Here is a 19,678-nt window from a genome sequence, read left to right on the forward strand (position 1 = left end):
GGGAATAAAAAGCCATGAAAAAGATCTTTAAAATATTTTCAATTTCTAGAAAATTGAAACCTATATAAGTTAATTCAACCTGTAAACACAACTACTATGGCTCTTACGAAAAATTTTGTTTCAGTGTATGTAGGATCGTAAAAATACTTGCCTGAAAAATACCTCTCAAGATTGTCTGGTCTGACTTTCTGCACAAAGTCAGGCTAACACCAAAGTTAAATCAAGTGGCTTAAGGAACATCCCAGCCAGCTTCCAGGGATGGAGATTCTGCATTGTTCCTTCACAGCCAGTGCTTAACTGCTCTGATAGGGAATAACATTTTCTTTAGGTACAACTAGAATTTTCTTTGCTGCATTGTAACCATTCTCATCTTTCATTTTGTACTTCTGAGAAAAGCCCACTTTTGTCCACAGCCTCCTTTTTGTTTGTGTAAGACAACAAGTGAAACCCAGGATTCCTCTCTTTTTCAAGCTGAGCCCACCCAGTTCCTTTCTTCTCTTCCTGTACATGCCTCAAACCAGCCCCACAACCTCTTGGATATGCCTTGTTGGGTTCATTCCAGTTTGCCCATACCTCTGTTGTCATGAGTGACCCAAAACAGGACACTGCACTCCAAATGTAGTCTCACAAGTGCTGAAAAAGACTGGGAATTGTCACCTTTCTTGGCATGCTAGCAATACTTTTGTACAGACTGCACAGGCTCAGTCATATTCAGCTTCTTGGTTACCATTGTTCCCATTCCATTCTGTAAAACTACTCCCAAGAGCACCAGTTCCACTGTGTACTGTTGCATGAGGTTATTCTGTCCCAAGGGTTGCATATAAATATCAGCCTTGTTTTTCAGACTGTTATGCATGAGTTAGCTGAGTGAAAACAGGAATCCAATATAATGACAGCAAATTCATATTGTATTTTCTCTGTAGATACATACTGGGGTTCTAAAACTGTTTCTTGCTACAAAAAATTTTTACATGTGGTAAGCCTTACTTGCCCAAAATGGAAACAAGAAGTGTTTAACCAGCATCTCAGTTCTGAAGTTTTGATCTATTCACATGCTCATCTCCAAACCAAATACCTAATTCTCTTTTCTTTACCACTGGGAAGTCTAACAGGACTATTCATGTGCAGCTGGTTCCTAAGAACTGCATTTTATTTTCAATACCTGATAGCTTTTCTAAGCAATTAATCAGAATTATTGCAATTACAGATAAGTCTTGACTAATTAGATATTTAATAGTGTTGTGTGTGCTGATTCATTTCACTGAGAAGTAGCAATGAATCAAATGGAGAGCCTCAGCTTGTGTCATTGTGGTGAAAAGGAAATTTAAAATTTTAAAATTAAAAACTGCAATTTCATTGTTTGTACAGTTACATTCATTAATTATTTTAATGAAGTATTTCAGTCTTCACTTTTATGTTTTCCCTTTATTATTTTTTCTTCTTCCTCATACTCTAAGTCAAACAATAGGATTAGTTGGGCAGAAAGAAACCTGATGAGGTTCAGCAAGAACAATTGTAGAGTCCTGCACCTGGGGAGAAAGAATTGCATGCACCAGTATGAGTTAGGGGCTAACCTGGTGGAATGGAACTCTGCAGGGAAGGACCCAGGGGTCCTGGTGGGCAACAGAGTGGCCATGAGCCAGCATTATGGCCTCATGGCCAAGAAGGCCAGTGGAATTTGGGGGTGCATTACAAAGACCATGGCCGGCAGGTCAAGAGAGATGATCCTCTCCCTCTACTCTGCCCTGGTGAGGCCACATCTGGAGTACTGTGTCTAGTTCTGGGCTCCCCAGTTCAAGGGAGACAGGGATCTCCTAGAAGGAGTCCAGTGGAGGGCCACAAAGATCGTTAGGGGTCTGGAGCATCTCCTATATGAGGAAAGGCTGAGACACCTGGGGCTGTTTAGCCTGGAGAAGAGAAGGCTGAGAGGGGATCTCACCACTGTTTATAAATATCTAAGGTGAGGGAGTTCAAGTCAGTGGGGGCGGACTCTTTTCAGTGGTGTGCAGCAATAGAACAAGGGTCAATGGGCAGAAACTGGAACACGGGAAGTTCCACACTACCCAGAGATGCTGTGGAGTCTCCTCTGGAGATATTCAAGATCCGTCTGGACACCCTCCTGTGCAACCTGCTGTGGGGAACCTGCCTTAGCAGGGAGTTGGACTGTATTATCTCTAGAGATCACTTCCAGGCCCTACAATTCTGTGTCTGTGTCCATAAGTACAAAAAACACTGTCATTGTATTCTGTTCCCTGTGAGAGCTGTGTAAACTCTGGATTTTAAGATGGCATCTATGCTGTGAATTAGTTTTGCTTTAAGGACCTGATGTGCTGATTTCCCTGATGTTATCCAAGCTGGTGGGCTCTGGTGCTCTAATCCTGAGTGAACTGGTTAGTTCCCTTAATCACAAAGCTGTAGACAGAGATGAGGAAAAGCTGACCCAGTGGTTTGTTTCCTGCAGGAATTATGATTATAATGACAACCTTCTCCAGTCAGCACTAGACTTGGACAGGATGGACTTGAGAGTATTCACAGTAATTGGCACAGGACTCAGAGTTCCTGGCCTGAGGCAGAAAACAGACAGTAGAAACGTACCCAAAGGAGTCCAAAGAACAGTTCCCAGCTTTTAGAAAGAAGAATTAGTGCTAATTCAGTCAACCAAGTTAAAGCATTTAAATTGTAATTAAATGTTATTTGTCTTACTGAACCTTTCCTCACAGAGTGAGTTCCTAAGTCCACAAATATAATTGGAAGGTGGGGCAGATACATAGGAGAATACACAGTGGTGTCTCTAGAGGGATAAAATAAATTTAGCAAATTGAAGAATCTTCTTAATGAGATTTGGACTTGAATCTGTCATTAGTGCCAAGCAAATATACTTTTCAGTATCAGTAGAGAGAAAATTTTGACATCTAAATTTGAAGTTAAATAACTAGAAGAGCTTGGGTTTTCATAACACAGCTGGGAATATATATATAAAAAGGAAAAAATGTTCTAGAGAAAGAAAAAGTACTTGTGCTTATAATCATTGTACAATCATTGTAATATGTGTGGGACAAAGTAGCAGACCTCAGTGCTAACTTTTTCCAGAAACATAGCTGTCACGACTACATAGAACAACGCAATAGAAAACCTGGCCCTTGGCTTAATAAAAGGTATTGCTAAGAAACTTTGTGTTAATTATGTATTTCTGCTTAATTCCCACTAACAGATCTTCTTTAACATTCCACCATTAGGAAATGATATCGGGGATACTTTTCTGTGTTACAGCGTAACTCACTTGTACATAAAGCAAAAAAAAAGATTGAAAGATTTTTTTCTTTGATAACTTTTCATTTGTAGATGATAAATCACATTCTTTTTTTTTTTTACATTACATTTACTAAAACACCTACTGATTTCAGAATGATAATTTGGTTCAGATCTCAGATTTTTTTTACATTGCTTTGTAAGTGTAAAAATGTGTGCTATCTTACAATTGTTTGGATTTCTTTGGTTTTTTTTTTTACGTTTGTGTATTTTCTAATGCAGTGAAATAAATATTTAAAGGTGCTGCTGTGCTGTAGACAAGAACAGACTTGACTAAGGATGGCTAACACATACTATATAAACATATGTACTGTTAGAAAAATATTACTTCTGGAAAGTAATTATATAGTTAACAGTATCACTTATGTTATTTCTTCATCACTCCCATTGACAAAAGGATATGTATTACAGGAAAATTACAGATCAGATTTAATAAGATTGTAAAATGAAATTATATGCAACATATATCTTAATCTCTTACATATATCTCTTGGTATAATCAGAATCTGGCTCTGCTATTATTTATAGTAGGTTGTTTTTTTCTGGCACTATGAATAATTTCTGATTTTCATCACTCTCAGGGAAGAGCCAGTTCCTTGCATCACTACTGAAAGAATGAACACCAACACATTTTCAGACGAGCAGAGTCTATGAAGGAGCTGAAGATGTGCAACTAGGAATAATCAGTACAGCAAAATCCCTCACATAATTAGAAACTGCTGGAAGCTAGTGGAAGGCATTGTAATGTGAAATTATAAACACACTGATTGCTAATTACATGGAGACAATGTCAAAGTCAAATAACATACAACATAATACTGACAGTACAAAAGATGTTTTGAATACCTCAGAATGTAATATCTTCAATTAAAAAAGAAAAAACATATTACAGTGAAAATATTTTGGCATAAGCAGTATAGAACTAGCAAATTACTGTCACAGAATATTCCTAATTTTTCTAGTTGTAAATGTTTGTCCAAAATAGATATATACCTTTTTTAGGTCCCCAGTTCACCAGAAGACTTATTTTTGTTCTTATCTTTGCCACATAATCTCCTAGATGCAATCCAGTCCACATACAGAGGAAATGTCTCATTGATTGGAGCATGGTCTTTTTTCCATCCATATCTACCAGTCCTTTATAACGGAAGGGTTTAGAGTAGCTAGAGTATAAATCTGATTTTAACAGAAGACTTATTTTTTTTATTTTTTTTTATTTTTTCCCAAGGTAAGGGTATTTTTTTTAGTGAATAAATCACAAAATAAATTGTAATAAGGCGTATAATTACAGATAAACTTAGCTGGCCTATATAACCATACATAACCTAAGAGTAATGCCTCTGAGAGAGCCTGTGCAGACAGCATTTACACTGTGAGGCCCAGGAAGACTTCCCCACCAAGGAAGACTTCCAGCCCTCAGTTCTTCAAACAGATGAGGACAAGTTGTGAGAATACACCACTTTTCATCCATTTCCTCTGAAGAAAACAGCCCACAAGGACAAGAAGGAAGATGCAGTGTGCAGTTGCAAGCTCCCCCTGTGTGGGCAGCTGAGGAAAAAGCCTGTATGTTCATCACTGTGTGCATTTTCCTGGCTCAACAACTGTCCCCGATTTGAACTTCCCTCATTATTCAGCTAATGTAGTATAAGTAGTTATTAGTACTGAACATCTTTCGTGACATATGATGACACTGTCTTCAGCAGAAAAAAATGGAGGAAGCAAATTTGTGGAAACTAATTTGGACATTTTTAATAATGTTATGCAATTCCTTGATAAATGAAGTGGAAAAGAATAACTCTAAAAGAAAAGTCAGCAGGAGATTTAGGTTAATTTTCCAGATGTCTGAAGAAGACACTAGAATAGTTCATAGAGTGTTTATACGGACATCAGAGCTTGGAACCATAAGAATAGGCTGCAATGAAGATACATTATTCTGTTTCTTCAGGACATTGTTCACTTACCTCGCCAGCAGTGTTATTTGATAAAAGTGACAGCATGAAACTCTATATATGGACCTCCCAGAAATGCAATATATCATCTGTAGACATTGTGTTGTGGGTTCTATTATAATCCTTTGCCTGCACTACTAAAACTGCTTCACTACGTGTGCGGCTTATAGTGTTGACATAGTATTTTGTATGCTTGATCCATAGCACCCAATTAATCTCTTCCCATGTTTTTTTTTTTTTTTTAAATCTAGTAAGTCATTTAGAGAACATTGCCAATGTTCTTCCTCTACACACATAAAATGTATAGTGTAAGATAGTTTTCCACTGTAGTCAGAGGATCCAACCTGTGCTAAAAGTGTTATGTCACATTTGTAACGGTCATAATTTTAAGAAAAGTATGAAACCTAATTTAGTGAAAAATTTGAATATAAAAAATTGACTGTCCATTGTCTGGAATTTGAAAATTTCCTTCAATTCTGAAGGATATCTTGTGCCAGAGAAAGCAGACCTTCTCCTTTACATGTCATACTTCAGCAATGCAGTCACAACATGAGGGAATCCGAGTATTAGGAAGCAACAATTTTTCAAGTCTGCTCAGAAATTCTGTAATTACTCATTACACCTCCTTACTGTATTAATGTTGAATGTTTTGCATTTTAATCTAGGTAAATATTAGAACTAAGCCGCTACTGCCAACCCAGTGTTGAGCATCCTCCCAGTGGTGTTGTCAGCAAGCATCTCTTCATGACATGAGATACTTCTGCATCTTTTTGGGACTACTCAGTCTCAGAATGGTACAGTATTTGAACATGGAAAGAAAAGAAAAAACAACCCTCATTTTGCCTCTTTTCCTCTACATTAAACCAAGGGAAATTAATTCTTTTTTGCCATGTTTGGCAAGGATTATGCCTCCTACATTTACCACTAGCCTGTGAGCTAACCACTGGTTTTATCACCTTGATCCCCAAAACAATGAGAGAAAGGTATTGAGGAAGGGGACAGTGGCAAGATTCAGGAAGACTCATACTTTATGAGAGATGCTATGTAATAAGAGGATATGAAGAAGGAGGAGCAAACATGGATCTGCCACATTCCGGGGTAAAAACAAGAGGAAAATATTTTACTCAGGAACTAGTCCAAGAGTCATATTTTTTCCACCAGTCAAGCAAAGAGCTAATCTATATCTATCCAAGTAAGTGATTTTTTTTTATTTTTTTATTTTTTTATTTTTTTGTAGGGAGACCCTCATTAAAAAGCTGGCAACACATAACTCAGACACTGCCTGTTCTGATGCAGTGTTATTCTAGACCTTTGTATCTTGAAATAAACATCCAGAAACCTTGTGGATACATTTTTCCTAACAAAAGAGAACACACTGTTTGTCTTCTTAAAGGCTATTGTCAAGATGCTTATGGAATGAGTAGATTATCTTTTCTTTCACAGCAGTCAGGGGCAGTATCAGTGCTAGTGTCTGGGAAGGCAAATATGTCTCTGTTAAGATCACTGGCATTTCATTAACATACACCAGGTCTGAACTTGGCTCAGGTTAACGTTTCTGACAATATCCAGATGCATATAGAAAGATGCATGCTGACTCTCATTTCATTCCAGACTAAATAGCATTTTCTCCTGGTAGGAGTCCCAGTGATTTCAGTAACTGTTTGAGAACTTACCTATTATTCATCTCCAAAAGAACTTGTCTTCTATAGTTTACTGGTATCAAAATCATGTAAAATCCAAATGTACTTAAAGCTTCCTTGAAAGGATAGCTGAAAAATAGGAAATATTTAATGATATATTTATTTTTGTTGAAACTCAATTTTACGAATCATATTTTAAAGCTGAAATCATATCATGGACAATGGACTGATCGTAAAGGATCATACAAGATAGGAATATAGCCTGACAAGGATTAGTGAAGCACTGGGGAGTGCTAGTGCTTGGTTCATATTTTGTAAACACTATGTATTATATTTGTAAGAATTTTGTTTGGTATAAAAGCATGTAAACCTAATTTTTAGAGAATTAGCAGAGAACATACTGAAAATAGTTCATTTTCCTTTTGGAATTCAGTTCTACTGTTTATAGATCTTGTGCTTTAGTAAAAAATATTGTGCTTTGTGTTTTCTTAGTGATTTCCACTTGGTGTTCTGGGAATTATCTGCAAGTGAATGTTGCTGCTTAAATAACAGAACTATTCTTTGTGAATGTGTTTGTGAATTTGAAATCAGGTTTTGAGATATCTGTGTTTTACAGTCCTTTGTCTCCTTGTGTACTTTTCTCATGGGGAAGTCAAGCTTTACTGTGCAAGTGGAATTTTGGGAGATTTGTGCTATACCTTTTGCAGTGAAGGAATGGTAAACTGACCATGCCTTGCCTTGCTCGTATTATCAGTAAGAATGAGCATGAAAAGCCTACGGAATTTTCCTTCTTTTCTATCTCTATCCAAACATTACTTATTGCATCATAGATAGCATGGACATAATTTCACAATGGTAACAGGGAACTAATCGTCTCCCTTTCCTCTTTCCTCAGTTTGTTGCCCAGCCCAACTGCCAGCAGCTGCTTGCATCCCGCTGGTATGACGAGTTCCCTGGATGGAGGAGGCGACACTGGGCTGTGAAGATGTTGACATGCGTTGTCATAGGACTCCTTTTCCCAGTCTTCTCTGTGTGCTACTTGATTGCTCCCAAAAGCCCCTTAGGGCTGTTCATCAGAAAGCCATTTATCAAGTTTATCTGCCATACTGCATCCTACTTGACTTTTCTGTTCCTGCTGTTGCTTGCCTCTCAACACATTGACAGGTCAGACGTGAGCATGCAGGGACCACCTCCAACCATCGTCGAGTGGATGATATTACCGTGGGTCCTGGGTAAATGTATTACTAAAGAAAATACAGTGAAAAGTGTTTTGACCCCTGTGGTTTTGCCAAGCATTCCCAAGGTGGGAAGTCATGGTAGAGAGTCATAAATGTGTCATAAATTATTGACCTACCATAACAGGCAAATGGTCTATCTACTCCAATACTTGGTGGAATTAGTAGACAACTCATGAAGTGTTTAAAAATCCAAAGTCTGCCCACCAGTAGGCTTTCTGACATATTACAGTGAGGGAAAAGATTAAATAGTGGCATGAAAAATGAATACTGATAATATTTTTAGTATCTATTTTCTCCAGGGCAGAAATTGTTCTTGTCAATGTCCATTTGTTTTGTTTTGTTTTTCCCTTTTGTATTCTTGCTTTTCAAGTAGGGTTCCTTTAACACTGATAATTATTTTTCATGTATTAGAACAAGGCACAGTGTCAATTCTGGAGCATTACTGATGACTTTTATTACCTGTGAATGTAAAGAGCTCTTTCTAGTATCACAGACCCACCTGTTGCAAGTAGCCCTGATCAACCTTTTCAAGTGACTATTTACATTAAAACACTCATTCAGAGTAATATTTCTATGCCAAACCACTGATGAGAACTCTTCATACAACTTCAAACAAAATCCTTTCTCATCAGAAAGCGTAAGAAAATCTACTAGGATTCTTCAAAAGAAAGGGAAGATTAACTCTGTGTTCTGGTAGTTCAAAGTAAAATTTCAGTTTGGGTTTATTGAAAGGCATTTTTGTGTGAGCCATGTCAACCTTACATGTCTGCCTGGGTGATTGCACTGTCTTATCAAACACACAATCTTAGGTGTGTCTCCCCTCCTCAGGGCCTGCCATAACCTTTCCTGTGTTTCTTATTTCATTCAATTCAGTCTGATTCCTAACCACATCAGGACAAATGTAACTGATATTGACTGAAATGGAACTGTGGAAGAAAAGACTTGGTAGCTTTAACTGCAAGAACTGAAGTTTAATATAACTAATGTAAATCATCATCATCTTGGAGAATTTCGTGCATAACTCTGAAATGTTTTGGTGGGCTTTTGATATGCTTACCTCTCCCAGAGCTTTCTGTTAAGATGCTGCTTCTCTTCAGTTTTGAAACTTTTCCTAGACCTCCAGCTTTTTTAAGAGCAACCAAACCAACAAGGCTTTTGGCATCATTGTTGATAATATTTATAAAGTAGTGTGGAATTTATTATACTGTATTTGTCAGTACCTGGCATTCTGGAGGAGAATGAGTCAGTGCATTTTTCTCTAAATGTTCCCTAGTAGAGTACTTTGCCACTGCAGGAAGCAAGAGGCAGGGCTACCTCTGCCTTTCACTTAAACAAATAAGCTTGCCTGACCAGGAACATGTGCACATTTAGTTGTTGAGAAGCTCTCAGAAGGAACTGCTCTATGGGATTTTCCCCATGACAAAACAGCATATAGTCTTCACTGTAAGGTGTGCTGAGTAACTTGTTACTAACATTTTTAAAAAGCCAATATCTTGTTTCAGTATTGCAAAAGAATTAACCAGTCTTTCAGGCTGGTAAGAATGATGCTTCCTTTGAACAAAGTAGACTAACTTCAGTGCATGAGACTCACATTTAAACATAAAAAAAAAATCTTCCCCAGTAAATTATCCCAGTTTTATGCCATCAAGAAGTAAGAAACAAATACAAAGCTCATTAGTTTCATAGAATCATAGAATCATAGAATGAGCTAGGTTGGAAAAGACCTACAAGATCACCTAGTCCAACCATCCATCTACCACCAACAACCCCACTAAACTATGTCTCCCAACGCTATATCTAAATGTTTCTTGAACACCTCCAGGGACGGTGACTCAACCACCTCCCTGGGCAGCACATTCTAGCGCCTGACCACTCTTTCAGAAAAGTAGTGTTTCCTCATGTCCAGCCTAAATCTCCCCTGGCACACCTTGAAGCCATTCCCCCTTGTCCTGTCACTAGTTACAAGAGAGAAGAGGCTGACCCCCAGCTCACTACAACCTCCCTTCAGGTAGTTATAGAGAGCGATGAGGTCTCCCCTGAGCCTCCTCTTCTCCAGACTGAACAATCCCAGCTCCCTCAGCCGCTCCTCATAAGGCCTGTGCTCCAGACCCCTCACCAGCTTTGTCGCCCTCCTCTGAACACACTCCAAGGCCTCAGTGTCTTTTTTGCAGTGAGGGGCCCAAAACTGGACACAGTACTCGACGTGGGGCCTCACCAGGGCTGAGTACAGAGGGAGAATGACTTCCCTACTCCTACTGGCAACACTATTTCTGATACAAGCCAGGATGCCATTGGCCTTCTTGGCCACCTGGGCATACTGCTGGCTCATGCTCAGCTGAGCGTCGACTAATACCCCTAGGTCCGTTTCCTCCATACAACTTTCGAGCCACTCTGCCCCAAGCCTGTAGCGTTGCCTGGGGTTGTTGCGGCCAAAGTGCAGGACCTGGCACTTGGTCTTGTTGAACCTCATCCCATTGGCTTCAGCCCAGAGATCCAGCCTGTCCAGATCTCTCTGTAGGGCCTCTCTACCCCCAGGCAGATCGACACTTCCTGCCAGCTTGGTGTGGTCTGCAAACTTACTGAGGGTGCTCTCAATGCCCTCATCCAGGTCATCAATAAAGATATTGAAGTTTGATACATTACTTCCTCAGAAATCAGAATTAAGGAGAAGCAAGAGGTTCTTTGATACTGTTCCATGCCTGGATGAAATATTAGTTACTTTGCTGTCCAGTCTAGCAGGTAGTCAGTATCTACATTTCACCATATCCTAAGGTGAAAGGATAATAAGAATAAATGTGTAGCTGACACATAGACCCTGACATGCCAAAGTGGGTTTTACCATTAACTTAATATTGTAAAGAAATAACATCCTGCAGAGAAAGGCACAATTTGAGAATGGTAAGGGCTATTTTTTGCTAAAGACAGTTCCATAATTATATGACTGACTACTCCCCATAAAAAGTGCATTGGGAAAAAGAACCTCCATTACCCTCAACTTCTAATACTGTTGTTTTCTTGGGAAAGAGTTTAAATAACTCAGGACCCCAAAGTGCTTGTTTGAAGAAGTGATTAACCATGAGAATTATTTCTATCCAGATGACTATCATTTCTAAAAGCAATATTAATATTTATAATATAGCCTGATATGGCCAGATTATCCCTCTACTGCCTGTGCTGAATAAGCCCTTCCTCCACAAATCAGTGAAGGGAACTGCTGCATAAACAAATGTTTATGAGCATGAATAAAGATCAATATTCAGATAACACGTGGTCAAAAAGCTTGTGGTTAATCTAGACTGTAATCTTGAGATAAACTTGTTTCTTCCAAAATCTGTTGTATCTGAAGCATTATGTGTTTTACACAGTGATCCCTAGTGGTTCTTAGTGATTCCGTTGGGGCATCCAGTTTCATGTTGAGTGTTTAGACTTCGGCAGCTGTTTTCAATTCACATATATAGTTTGTGGCACATAGATCTTTTAATAAATTAAATAGTTTTATTAAATCCCTATCAATAAGCTAAGGTTAGATTCCAGACCACAATTTAGTCTGCCACCTAATCTCTTTATAATTTACAGTTATTCAGTATCCTTAAAAAGAGTATGTACAGCACTCTTAAATTGCATGAGGGATCCTGTCTGAAAAGTAGATGCTAGTAAATGCATAGATATCTTTGCATTTTATGGATGCAGATGAAGAATATTGAAGTCTGAGATGAAACTAAAGTGGCACAAGATTTAGTTTTACTCTGAAATTGGGATCGTGCCCAAGTAAATCATTTTCACAAAGTAAAGGTTACCCTGAATCAGCTACAGCATGTCAAAACTATTAACATTTTAAACAATAGAATTCTTTGTTTGTCCTTCTTTCCATTAAAATGCCTCTACATGTAATTTGCATTTTAATAACTGCCTCTCTAAAAATGGAGAGGAAGAGGAGCTTTATTTTCCACGCTTCTCTTCTGAAGGAATTTCAACATACATATATTTCATAGAATTTAAATTTTAAGATTGTCCATAGTGATCTAAAGTCTCCAGCAGTTAAACAGTAATTCCTATTTACCTACTACTATGTAAAAGAAGATTGAATATGCATAATTAGCGCATATTAGAAGTGTCACTAGAGTAGGAGGTTCAGAGGAAAAACCTGTTTTGGGCTACATTTCCATGGAGACTATCAATTTTACATTTTAAAAGTCTCTTAAGGAAACTTCTGCATTAATTTTGTCTTTTACATGATTAGAAGATTATGCAAGCAGTATGAAGTATATGGGGATTATCCATGGAGAAATAAATCAGTATAACATGGCCAATGTTATAGCTTTAAGAAAGAGTTGTGGAAAAATCTCTGAATAAGAAGAATTGGAATCTTCTTACCTTGAATCTAAGAAAATGTGAAATCAGCTTTTGCTAGTAAGAATTTTCTTTTCTTCTTAGCAGCTGATAATTCAGATTTCCCAAGCATGCCCAGATGCTTCACGCTGCAGAAACATCGGCTTGTCTCCTATCCTTGAGAATCTATCACCCCTGAAAAAATCAGGACAGAAAGCAACAAACTCATGTTGTAAAAAAGTGAGGAAGAACATTTTGCACCATCAAATTCCCCATCCAGTCCCTGCATTGTCTTGAGTGTGTTGACAGAGATGCAAAGTGGAAATAAGCCCATGTGCCTTGAAAGTAGCTCATATACAGATAATACTAATCCCTACAGACTTCCCCGTATCTGTTCTAATCTGCTTTAAACCACACTAAATGTCCCCTGAGTCCTCTGGGCATTCGGCTCACCAGAGAATGCTGTGCAATTCAGAGGAGAAAGTCAACAACAATTTCTGTATTTCTGGTACTTAGCAGATAGGACTAAAAAGCTCCTTGCCAGTTGTTTGGGATGACTGTAGCAAGAAAGGACAATTTTTAAGGCAAATTTGTTTTCGTGATGCTTTTACTCTTTTATGGGCATCTTTAAATGTTTATTGCAACTATTTTATTCAGAATAGTGCCTGGGGCAGTAATGCATTCTTACTGGGTCTCCTTAACAATGCTTTCCCCATCCTGTTCTTTCTGTCAGTAGCTTATACAAATTATTAGACTGTAGGAATCTGTAGAGAATGTGGATGTTCAGAAACTGTGCAAACTGCAAACATTCGTGGTCAACTAACTGTTATGAGGAATGTATGGGAATGTACACTGTTGTCGGTAGTGAACACAATGCACATCCAAACTGATTGCACAGCAAGACTCTTCAGATGAAGGAATCATAAGGGTGGCATGTACAACAAACATCATCTTCTAAATTTGTTAGAAAAAATGTGTAAGAAATGTAATTGTACAAATTGGTATGTTACAAGGAACAGGTACAAAGGCTAATACAGCCAGCAAAGTGAAACAGTACATAACCAATAGAGACAAATATGGTGTAGTGGAGGACAATACCTGACAAAGCTGGAATGCAACTTCAGTCACGGAGGTTGATGCATATAATGACCACTCAAGGCCATTTAATCCAAACTACTGCTCAACACAGGCTAACAACAAAGATAAATCAAGTTCCTCTGGCCCTTATCCAGTCAAATCTTGGCATTTCTCCAGGGATGGATATTCGACCTCCTCTCTGCAGCCCATGCCTGCATCTAAGCACTGGTGAACTTCTTCCTGGTATCAGCTAGAATATCCCATGCCATAACTCGGAACCATTACTTCTTGTCCTCTAGTACAAGTCTTCCTCTAAGTTTTCAAAATCAGCATTTACATTAGTAGATGACAGCATTAATATCCTCTCCATTAGTGTCCTCTTCTCTAGGCTGGACAAACCTAGTTCTCTCAACATCACCAGATGGTCCAACCTCCAATCAGCTTGATGGTCTTCTACTAAGTTCAACTCAGTCAAGTAATATCTCTTTTTGGGGGAATCTCAAAACTGGGTCCATTAATGAAGTCATTTATTTAAACATTGGAAGAGTCAAGTCTTGCACCTGGGGAGGAATAACTGCATGCACCAGTGCAGGTTAGGGGCTGACCTGCTGGAGAGGAGCTCTGCAGAGAAGGACCTGGGTGTCCTGGTGGGCTGCAGGGTGGCCATGAGCCAGCATTATGGCCTCATGGCCAAGAAGGCCAATGGAATCTGGGGGTGCATTACAAAGACCATGGCTGGCAGGTCAAGATAGATGATCCTCTCCCTCTACTCTGCCCTGGTGAGGCCACATCTGGAGTACTGTGTCTAGTTCTGGGCTCCCCAGTTCAAGGGAGACAGGGATCTCCTAGAAGGAGTCCAGTGGAGGGCCACAAAGATCGTTAGGGTCTGGAGCATCTCCTATATGAGGAAAGGCTGAGACACCTGGGGCTGTTTAGCCTGGAGAAGAGATCCTGAGAGGGGATATCACCACTGTTTATAAGCATCTAAGGTGAGGGAGTCAAGTCAGTGTGGGAGGACTCTTTTCAGTGGTGTGCAGTAATAAAACAAAGGTCAATGGGCAGAAACTGGAACACGGGAAGTTCCACACTACCACGAGGAAGAACTTCTTTACTGTCAGAGTGAGAGTTCTGGAACAGGCTGCCCTGAGAGGCTGTGGAATCACCTTCTCTAGAGATCTTCAAGACCCATCTGGATGCCTTCCTGTGCAACCTGCTGTGGGGAACCTGCCTTAGCAGGGAGTTGGTCCTGATGATCTCCACAGATTCCTTCCAAACTCTGTAATTCTGTGATTCTGTGATTCTGTGAGTTACTTGCTATCAGGAGTGCCTTAATCTTGCCGTAGCAGAATCTTTTACTCAGTTACTTAGAGATCTACCAGGTTTTCAGTACTTAAGGTGAGCACTTTGTCTACAGATGGTTTTATTCTTCAGTTGTTGGAGGTATTGGTTGATATGTGTATTTATGGTGTGCAAAATTTAATCTAGAACGAATGACCTTTCCAGAACTGAGGCCAAATACATATATCTTGTCTTAATTATGATTAAAAGGTCAGGAGACTTTTTCTTTGGGAAAATACTTCCAATGGTGTTGTAAACTTGGTGGAGTTATGCATAGGTAGTCTTTATGATTTTTTTTCTTTTTTTTTTTTTTTTTTTGCTGCTCTAGTAAAACTTTACCCTAAATTTGAAAAAAACTTTGGAAATGTGTTTTCCATCTATGGTGGAGTTACAGACTGTATTTTGGTTGCTGAACACTGTCAATAGTGTCACAGTCTACAATAATCAGTCGCTTCTAGTCACAGTAGCAGAGATGTGATATCGGAACAAGGATACCCTTGAGCTTAGCAAACCTGAAAGTTACATGACTCTTTACTTTAATCTACATTCAAAACCTTTCCCTAGGTATTCAGGATCAACTGAAGCTGAAGCAGAGTTTAGACCAGATGGGAGAGTTCTCTATTTTAACTTTACTTTTACTTTATTTAAACAAAGGATAGAAATTAAGGGAGCTCACTTCCTTAACACTGGCTGTTTGAATGCTCAGTTTGAATACACTTATATTAGCTATGGAAAACTTCCTACCCACTGGCAATATCTATAAATGAGAACTCTACTTTTATGTGATAGTGTCAAATAATCATGTAAACACAGGTATTCGCGTGTAAACAAATATTCAATGCAATCTAATTTTTTCTTACAGTCATGAGATTTTGCTGATGGAAATAGGTTTTGGCAGTATCCTGAGATTCTATTTAGGCCTCAGTCCCATTTTCGGTGGAATAACATTGTTCTTACTCATCTAAAAATCAAATATTTCACATTTGGACATCATAATCACATAGCTTAAGGATCACAGAATCACAGAATCATAGAACACTTTGTCTTGGAAGGGACCTTTAAGGCTCATTTAATTTAAACCCCTCTGCCAAGGGCAGGGATAATTTCCCCTACATCAGAATCATTACTTGATAGGGATAAAGATCTTTACTTGATCAGGATAAAACAGTGCGTGCGTAAAGCCTAGCTTTTATGAATTTGCTCCTTAGTAGATGCCCCCCTAAAGAAGCTAAAGACATTTAGGTTGTGAGGTTTTTTTGTTGATTTTTTTTCTGTTGTCATTGGGTTTTGTTTTATTTTATTTTATTGTTTGGTTGCTTTTGGCTTCTTTATCTCCTTTTTCTTCAGTTTCCCCTTTATCAGAAGGGTGCATATTTTCCCATGCGCCATTATTCATGACCTAGTACTCTCCTTAGGAGAGTCCTCAGACTGAGAAAAGGCAAGCTTCCTGTTTCCTGTGCAAGAATTTTAGCTATAAAGCCAAAATGCCAAATGTTGACACTACTTTTGGATATAGTTAAAGCATTTCAGGAAAGGGAGGTGTCTCAAATGCTGAAACTCAGTCTTACATAGGCATCTAGATGAGGACCTGAGATCAGACAATAAGTGCTGGTGAGATACGTTTGAAACTCACTTCTCTTTCCAGTTCCTGCTGTTCTTCTCCTCTAATCTGTGGTAGCTGTCCATGTAGCCTGTGGAACTCAGGCAGACACCTGAAACTCAAAATGAGCATTGAATGCAATTTACAATGAACTTAGGTGTCTTTCATGGTGAATTCTATTTTCAGTACAGAGTGTTTAACTTAGACACTGAAGCATAGAGTCTTTCAGTGACTGGATCCCTTCACAGGATGGGCTCCCAATTAAGAAATTTAGATCCTTGTTGAGATCTCCAAATTCTTACATGCCCATTAATAGTGGAGAGGGGGATGAATAGTTTCAGACATCCCTAAATATCCACTTCAGGACTTCAAGCTGTTCTACACAAGGATATGAGAGCTTTTGAGAAATGCTACGAAAGATTTTTGTGCTTCATAGACAAGTTATACATTAATTTATTCTTCTTGCACGTCTTCTGTCATTTTGTGGATCTAAGCCTTGAATATACTTGAAAATTTTATTTCTTTCTACTAACTACATAATAAGAGTATTCATCATATTATTCTAGCAACCCTAAGAAAATGCAGCTAGTATTGGGAATAATAAGAACATATAGATATTTGTGGGTACAACATGTTAATAAGTATTAGATGGCAGGACTCTACTTCTAGGATACATATTCTTTTAAAAATTAATGCTATCTTTGTTAATAGGATATAAGCCTTGCTTTTTACCCTCTCCACAATATTTGTGTGAAACTAAGAAAGAATAAAATTGGCTTAAATGAATGCTTGCCGGAAAGTTTCAGTGAAGACATGGAGATTAATGTGTAGCATTATGCACGGTCCACTCCTTGTGTAAACCTGGACATCTTAACAGATGTGCAAGCCATAAATGCAGATATATTTTTCCTTAAACAGATTTATAGACTCCTATGCAAAAGTACTTGAAAACGTGGACCAATACATTTGGATGGATAAGTTTCTATCTACAACATTATTGTAGAGCAGAGTTCAAACACAGAAATGTGCAGAATTTCTGTATTGTATCTCCATATTGAAGTATCTGTCCATAATCCCTTAATCAAACTCAGGCATTTAGCAAGTTCGGTCATTATGAAATAGGAGGTTAAATCAAAGTAAATATTAAAAAGAAAGCAGCTCAGATGCCTACAAAGAGGAAACCGGCATCAATTTTGAAGTCTTTGAAAATCCAGTATTTTTTGGACGTACCTATGATAAATATCCTACAGGAAACCTATATCTTTTTTAAGAATACTTGGAGTGGCAGCTTTGATAACACACACAGGACATCTAAAATGACACTGGGCACTTCTGCTTAAGCACACGATCTATCCCAAAAATACAGTATTTCATGCTCCTTGAGACTGTGACAACTACATCATCACTGTGTACAATACACTGATAATGTAAGGTTTGGGTACACAGAAGAAAAATGATTTGGATGAAAAACTTTATTAGCCCCTTTGGCCAACTCATATTGAACATAACGGTTAATCCAGAGTTGCAATTTACTTTTGCATGCACAACAGGATATTTTTTCTTGGTTTTATTTCTGTTCTTTACCAAAACCCTGTTTTACAGAGGCATAAAAACAGGAGAAGAAAAAGGATCAACAAAGTTAAGATAGAGGTAGTAAGTTAAATCTCCTTTAACCTTCTACTATGATAACAAACTACAATTCATTTGCATTTCATAGCATTTTGCTAAAGAAATTCAAGAGATTTTCTGAAAAAAAAAAACTTGCTAATTACATATGTTTACTTTTAGCATTTATGAGAGTACTGGAAAAGTCAGACCTCTTGCTATTTAAGATACTAGGTAAAGGGAACAGCTCTCCCACTTATATAGACACATTTCTGAATAAAAAGCAACTGAACAATCTGATATTTGATGAAACTAAGCCATGAATATTCAGGAGCTGTTCAATTCTGATTGTCCAGAACATCTGCCCTGTCAAGGAATTGTTTTTCACCATAGTCACAATCATTATCTATGCATTTTTGCCAGTAATGAAAAGGATCCTGCATGCCATGCTTGAGGAAATCTGTACCAGTGTAGGTGACCCACTGTTTCACATTTGCTATGACGGCATTGTTTCTAGGAAAATACAGCCAACACTTTACTGTGCTTACATCCACTGTTTGGTCTCCTTAAACATTTAGCGAGCTTCAATGAATGTCAATGGGTGCCATTTGTTCAGCATGGAAGATCTTTCCTTCATATGCACTTCCATGTCAGATGCCATTCTGTCAGACAGATCCTGTGCTACCAACTGTTACATGGCGACAACATACAAAGGAATACTGGCAGGAAGGTTCACCTTCTACTGGTGTACGACCAGCATCTGCCTCTGACATCATGGGGCAATATAATAAAATTGGAGGCATTACTTTCAGAACAGGCCTCATATATGTATGTAAAATATATATGTGTATACATATAACACCATAGTTAATAACGTTGTGCCTAGACCAGTTTCATTTGCAGGTGATCAGTGTTTCTTGGAAATTGTACTTTTCCTTGAACACATGAGTAAATGCACTGCTGATATATAATCAGCACTGAATGGATTCAGCTTTGAAAGAGAGGAGCTTGAATGTTCCGTATTCTTCATATTTTTCTTTACCTTTTGACTATACTCCAGAGGTATTAAAGAAGCTTGTCTCCACTGCTTCCACATTGTGGGGGAAGGGATTAAGTTCAATTGTACAGCTAAGAAAGTGAGGACAAAGAGTAAACTGATTTTAGATATTAAGTATTCTCAGTGTTGAGATGTGTGTTCAGATAATTTAAACTGGCAATCTCAGATTCAGATTGGTTGAGCATCACTGTCCTGAGAAGAGAGCTGGGAGAACACCACCTCTGGCTATGCCATTCCCAGCTCGTTCCCTGACCTTATACAGGACACAGATACCCAGCACAAGTGTTCCCCTTCCAAACATCCATTACCCTATTCGTCGGAGTAAACATAGAATCATGGGTTTGAATGGTTTGCGTTGGAAGGGACCTTAAAGATCACATAGTTCGAACTCCTTCTGCCTCCATCGCAGGGACATCTCTCACTTGACTAGTTTGCTCAAAAGTCCATTCAACCTGGCTTTGAACACTTCCAGAGGTGAGGCATCCCCAAATTCTCTGTGCCAGTGCCTCATCATTCTCATGGTGAAGAATTTCTTC

General features: G+C 38.5%; 1 protein-coding gene across 2 annotated transcripts in view; it reads left to right on the top strand.

The window, feature by feature from the left end:
* TRPC4 (transient receptor potential cation channel subfamily C member 4) overlaps nucleotides 1-19,678 on the top strand; it is a 151,128-nt gene that overhangs the window by 100,765 nt on the left and 30,685 nt on the right. For both annotated transcript variants that reach the window (XM_021377366.1, XM_021377376.1), the window contains one exon: nucleotides 7,794-8,130. In XM_021377366.1, the coding sequence (XP_021233041.1) occupies nucleotides 7,794-8,130 (337 nt within the window). The remainder of the gene's footprint in view (nucleotides 1-7,793; nucleotides 8,131-19,678) is intronic.

The sequence above is a fragment of the Numida meleagris genome, chromosome 1 (genome assembly GCF_002078875.1).
Source record: "Numida meleagris isolate 19003 breed g44 Domestic line chromosome 1, NumMel1.0, whole genome shotgun sequence".
Taxonomy (NCBI): Eukaryota; Metazoa; Chordata; class Aves; order Galliformes; family Numididae; genus Numida; species Numida meleagris.